This window comes from Oncorhynchus gorbuscha, linkage group LG08 (genome assembly GCF_021184085.1).
Source record: "Oncorhynchus gorbuscha isolate QuinsamMale2020 ecotype Even-year linkage group LG08, OgorEven_v1.0, whole genome shotgun sequence".
NCBI classification, from domain to species: Eukaryota; Metazoa; Chordata; class Actinopteri; order Salmoniformes; family Salmonidae; genus Oncorhynchus; species Oncorhynchus gorbuscha.
The window spans coordinates 5,358,264-5,364,868 of NC_060180.1; the positions used below are offsets into that span (position 1 = coordinate 5,358,264).

Here is a 6,605-nt window from a genome sequence, read left to right on the forward strand (position 1 = left end):
ATGTCCTACTATTACAATAGCAACCTTTACGTGGGGTTCTAATCATAACTTTGTCCCTGTGGCAATTGTTATGACAAGCGGAGGTTTTATAGTGTTTCTGTTATTTTCCTGTAAGGATAAGTCATCATGCCTCAGTTTAAGTTTTGCTTTTGGACAAATGGAAAGCAAAATGGCTGCCGCTGCCTCTGCCTTCTCCCTGTCATGCCCAGGACCATCTCTGCATTGGCTCTTCCTGCCTTTTTGTTTTATCTCCTTCACACCCTAATTCACCTGATTATGCTTTTTCTTTGTTTTCTTCTGACAGAGCCTCTATTTTTTATAATTTATCATGTTTTTTGTTTGCTTTATTTCAACTTGAGACTAATTGCATTGTCAGAGGTTTGTGTGTTTGCACATATTCTTTCCTATTGAATGTGATTAGATGTTGTTCAAGTGATAGAAATATGTTGTAATCCGGATTCTGTATACTGGAGCCACAGAGTGTTGCCTATCACACACTATATAATACAAACATGAATTGTAGACATTTGATGACCTAAAGATCATACCTCTCGTAGAGTAGGCTTGAAACCTCAAAATGAAATGTTTCGAACTCATAACTCTGTGGTGGTTTCAGGCGATAGACATCTTGCTTCACCTCAGGCATAGTTTCAAAACATCAAACACTTGTGCTGTAACACACTTGCCTGAGCACGCAAGTTGACTGAAACACACACACACTTACATTCACACAGACCCACATGTACACACTCCAAAGTTGAAATAACTTTACCTGGAAGGAAATGAAGTACCTGACTTGAAACCTATGATCCCTCATGCTATATAAGGCGGCTACATAAACTGAGACAGGAATATATGACATGACACCGTATGGGTTATTCAACACTAACACTTTGTTTCTGCCCCATCCCTCCGCAGAAAGGAAATGGTTTACAGATGAACCAGAAAATGCCTACCCACGGAACATTCAGATCAAGCCCATGAGCACTCACATGGCCAACCAAGTCAACCAATACAAATCCACTAGCAGTCTGATACCACCAATCAGAGAAGTTGAAGATGAATGCTGAAAACCAGGCCCGCTTGATGACTCGTGAGAATTCTGGACGCTCTTACAAAAGGAGATAAGAGATGGTGAACAGGGATGATGATGATTCATTGGTCCTCACTCATTCTACAGATCAAGGGTTTGACATAAACACCACAACTGGAAGGGGCCACCTATGTGTATACCTGTAATGTTTTTGAAATTATTTGACGAGTTGAAGAGAGAAGATTAAGTACTTCCTGTAATTATTTGCAATCGTTCATCACCTCTTTGTGTGTCCAGACTCCATGACTACTGTATTTTGAGGTTACTACTTGTTGTTGGAGGATGAGGGTCACAGCAGTTCGCCCTTCGTTCATCACATCTCCCAAAAACGCCATTGGGGCTGACCACTCATACACCGTGTCTGTTTCTGTTCTATTTGCACTAAAACTGATCACGTTATTTTGCAACACGACGACGGGAAACATTGACATTTCCCCAAAACAACACCCATCACAGAAATGTGAACTTTTTGGTTGTCGATTCACTTTGTCATTTGAAGAGGTGTACAGATCCATTACATCACTGCTTAGGGTATGCTACTGTATGTCAACATGCTGTTTCAGTAATCATCTGAATGAATGCATTCGAGTCCTGTAGATCATATTGTAAATCAGTTGTCTTGAGACTCAGAGTACTGTAAGAGATAGTTCTGGGATAAGCTGGTTGACCGTATATATACACAGTACCTACATCTGTTCTGGGGATATCACAATGGCTATGGATCATAATGATGTCTTTGACCTTGTTTCAAGCTCCTATTATCGCATGGTGCCTGAGCCCTTTTATAACAATACAGTGCAGATGATCAACTTAACCTGAAAACATGAAAGGGGACAAAGAACAACCTTGTCCTAACCCTTATGTGTAAACATGAAAGGGGACGAAGGACAACCTTGTCATATCCCTTATGTGTAAACATGAAAGGGGTGAATGGACAACTTTGTCTCGTCCCTTGTGAACACGTTAATTGAGTGAAAGGACAGCCTTGTACACATCTTGCATATGGCATGTGTGTACTGTACGTGGCAGCAATGTGTCCCCTTAAGAAAAACATTGGTGGAACATCTGAGTTAGTGTTAGTGTCGTCATCTCTCCATCAGTATGTATGTGATGGTGGTTCAGCCTCTGAGGGAGCAGCATGTGGGATCAAGGCTTCAAACAAGAATGATGTATAGGAACTAGCTCTGTCTGGGGGTTGCCAATCAACTAATGAACTAAGCAAACACTTTTCTATGCTCACCATCATGCCCAGTCACATCACCAATAATACACCATCTATGATTGAGCTGAATAAATGTGAACAAACATTAGCTGTGTGCCCTAAAAATGTAAGGGAAGCATTTAAGATGGAACCTATTTAATAACAAAATAATAAGCATATAGTTTCAATATTTTTTTGTCTGTTGAGAAATTCGGAGAAACAATGCCACATATTGCGTAAAATGGGCATCAGTGGGTCCTCCTTTGACCAGAACCACTGCCTGGCACAGGGTTGGTAACAGAGGCAGCAAAGAGCTTGGATGTTCTCTGCTGCCAATCCTGATGTCATCATGACACCTCTAAACACTGTTGGTAACCATTAAGGGAAAAGCTCAATCATAGTTTTGCCACTGATGCCGATGAAGAACACTGGAGAATACTGCCTGTGTTCTTCATGTCATTCTGGTCTAGGCACAAGGCAGTGCGTGTTAAAAATGGACCGTTTCTATTTTGTTTTTGATCCAGAGCAACCCAGACAGAGCTGCAGCCTTGGGGAGGAGAGGGTATGAACCAACTCAATTCTTAACCTAGATACTTTATACATACAAATATGATTATTTTATGTTCATATGAGCATAATCATGTTGTACTTATTTTTACACATGACGTAGTGAGAAACACTTTGTGAAAGCAATCCATTATTATTATTAGGCCTATAATTACATCAGATTATTGTATTTCTAAATGAATCACTGTATTTAACATAATCATACCAAAATTATTCATATCAATTCTGAAATGCTTATAATTAGAAATGCATCATTGAGGAAGAGTAGAAGTCCCCTCTCTTATCCCTGATAAAGTATAGTGATTAAGGGCGCTATTCAATCCATATCGCAGAAGTTCAACATTACAGTTTGATTGAAATGTAAAGGCAATGTTTAGCAGAGACTGCATTCACGATAAACGCTGCATATGTCCAGTGGTGGAACAAGTACTTATTTGACCAGGGATGTTCTCTTGATAAGAGTGTGAATTGTCAAAAATATTAATAGTAAAATACAGATATCCCAAAAAAACTACTTAAGTAGTACTTCAAAGTATTTGTTCTTAAGTACTTTACACCACTGCATATGTCGACTCAATCGGAAATTACATTTACATTTCTATCGCACAATCTGTAACACTTCAGTGATACAGATTGATTAGAGTCCTAAGTCAATATTGTAGAAGAGATAACATAAATTTGTGAGAGCCCTAAGTCAATATTGTATAGGAGATTACATAAATCTAATGAGAGCCATAAGTCAATATTGTATAGGAGATAACATGAATCCAATGAGAGCCCTAAGTCAATATTGTATCGGAGATAACATAAATCTAATGAGAGCCCTAAGTCAATATTGTATCGGAGATAACATAAATCCAATGAGAGCCCTAAGTCAATATTGTATCGGAGATAACATAAATCCAATGAGAGCCCTAAGTCAATATTGTATCGGAGATAACATAAATCTAATGAGAGCCCTAAGTCAATATTGTATCGGAGATAACATAAATCTAATGAGAGCCCTAAGTCAATATTGTATCGGAGATAACATAAATCTAATGAGGGCCCTAAGTCAATATTGTATAGGCGACAACATAAATCTAACTCTGAGCTTCTGTATCACCTGTTGAGTGCTCCTCAAAACATAAATGGGCTTAGTTGAAGGATCTCTGTAGCTGTATTGATAAACTTTATTGTACTGCTCATTTTCATCTGTAAGCAAATACAAATATTGTTGTCTGAGACAAACATAAATGTGACGTAAACAATCACTGGGTGTAAATAATACCCAGACAGTGAGCCAATCGGAAAGGTGCATGAAGCCCCGATCTGAGGCATTTAGGCATTCGTTCAGTTCTGAGAGTAAAACTGGGTGACCTCTACTATCAATGATTGACCTAAATTAGGTCTCTTAGTAAGGAGAGATACATTGAAGTATTGTTTTGTGGGTGTATAATGTCATTCTTCATGAATGTGCGTTTCTAACTATGTGACAGATAGTTAGAACATCATCAGGTTGTTTGCATTGAACAGATAGCCATGATATTATAGACTAAGATAATGTCTTTCTAAAGACCTGTCATTCTTGACAAAAAAAGGACATATATTTGTGTCTCAATATGTTGTGTATATTCAGCCATTATATAGATTTTTCTGAAGCAAAATGTCCTGAGCTTTCTGTCTGTCTATTGGGTGTGGTGCGACTGCTCATACACATTTTGTCCTGACGTGAACTTCTGAAGCTTTTGTGCTTACATTGTTGTCACACTTTGTAGCAAGTATAATTATTTTCAGAAAGTATGTGAGTAAAAATGTATATATAATTGGGTTGTTAATAATATACTCGCTAGACTGAAAAACAAGGAATTAATATTTGACACTGACAATGACTTGATTCATAACACATACTATTGACGAAGGACAAACTTATTGTTTTGTCATAAATGGAAAAAAATGTAAGCTTGACTTGAGCAGGTTTAACAGGACCTGGTTATATGAACCATCACAGAGGTGCAGACATAAGCTGGTACCAGTTCAGCAAAGCTTATCACAGTACAGAGAGAACATACTTCATTGGTTTTCTTGTTAAAATAGTTTCTTTATCAGGGTTTACATTCCATTTTGTCAGCTCTCGTCATTTATGTCATCATAGTAATATCCATGGATTGTTTGAAACTAATTTGTATTATTTGTTTACAGTTTTATTTTTTATTCAGAGGTACTTAAATAACTATCACTTTACTCAGAAATCAAATGGTACAAATCACAAGCCAAACAGATACCAGTGCATTTCATTATATCTGAATGTTTTTTTATTTTCAATACATGTACCCACAATTTGTGTGACTGTTTTGACTCAAACTGGAAAAGACACTGGATTGAAATCTGTTCTTACATTAAGCTTGATCTCTTTTTGGCACAAATACTCCACAAATCTATGGTACTGCTGTATACCATATAATATGTTCGTACACGTCTTTGCAATGTACGCCTCTTAAAGTTAGTGTTTTGAAGTGCCATGGAAAGTGTTGTTGAACAAGCATCATTCAGTCATTCACTGACTCACTAAATCAGAATGAGTAGGGATTGAGTTAGTTCTTCTCAGAAAGGGAAGTAAATGTGTATGTGATTTATACTAGCGTGGAGAACATCCAAGCCATCCATGCCCCCATGCCAGTATAGTGCCAGGCAGTGCTGTAGGTCAAGAGGAGGGCCCATTTCAAGACCCACTATAGCGAAAAGTGGCATTGAAAAGGAAGGAACATGGGGCAGGGACATGGGGCTCATCAAAGTATCATACATCTGTGTTGGTCGTACTGTCTGTAGCTGAAGGTCTTGTTGTTAGGAGACTGTTAGGAGGGAGAGATGTTAAAACATGTTTGTTGTGTGGTAGAAGGTCTGAATGACTGAAGGATGCACAGAGAGCACAGGCCAGGCTGTTTCTTGTGGCTCTGGAGTGTTTTAGTCCGCTTAAGATAGTCAGGACTATGAAACGTCACACATCACTGTTGCAGTATGTTACATATTTTTGTTTATCTATTTTGTTACTGTAAAGGATGGATAAAATAACTTATTTGCTGGAAAATGTACTAGATGTAATAAAATGTATAAAACTATGGGGGGATTTAAGTCTTAACAACACATTGAAATTGCAGGTGGCAATCTTTGTTGATGTTTTTAGGAAAAAAGAAACTTGCAGTATTTTGTGGGGTGGGCTGCCTATCAGTTCGGGTGGAATTCAGGACATTGCTCTCACACCTCACATATCGGATTATTTGGCACATGGTCTACTTAGTTTGGATGGATACATGGAGGATTTGATGGTGCTAGGTAGATCTACCTGACTCTGTCAAATATAATCTGCTGATAAACATACTGTCTTGTACAAAAAGTTTGTACATAAATTGTACATGGTTTCTTTTTGTATTTTCTCAAATTAAAATGGATGTATTTGTGTTCTAAAACTGGAACGTCTCCTCTCATTTCCTTCCAGCATTAGAAAATGTGTATATTCTTTACAGTGATGCACGTGAGCGTTAGACGAAAATACACCGTAGTGACAATATACTACGGTATATAGCACAATCACAGGGTGTTAATATTTAATAATGAATTATTCCACAAGCGGCAATTAAGCAAATATACAGTACATACAATAGTTAACATTAAAACAAACAACACAAAACATCTTGTTGATTAAAAGTTCTGTCCATCTCAGTCTCCTCCAGGATGGTGTCCTATAGGAGCAAACTATCCTACACA

At 37.9% G+C, this 6,605-nt stretch overlaps 1 protein-coding gene across 3 annotated transcripts in view; it reads left to right on the forward strand.

Moving 5' to 3' along the window:
- LOC124041120 (calcium-activated potassium channel subunit alpha-1-like) overlaps positions 1–6,310 on the forward strand; it is a 342,355-nt gene extending 336,045 nt beyond the window's left edge. For 2 of the 3 annotated variants that reach the window (XM_046358328.1, XM_046358326.1), the window contains one exon: positions 919–6,310. In XM_046358328.1, the coding sequence (XP_046214284.1) occupies positions 919–1,070 (152 nt within the window). In that variant the 3' untranslated portion in view covers positions 1,071–6,310. The remainder of the gene's footprint in view (positions 1–918) is intronic. The other variant, XM_046358327.1, reaches the window with a different exon arrangement.
- Positions 6,311–6,605: the final 295 nt, after the last annotated feature.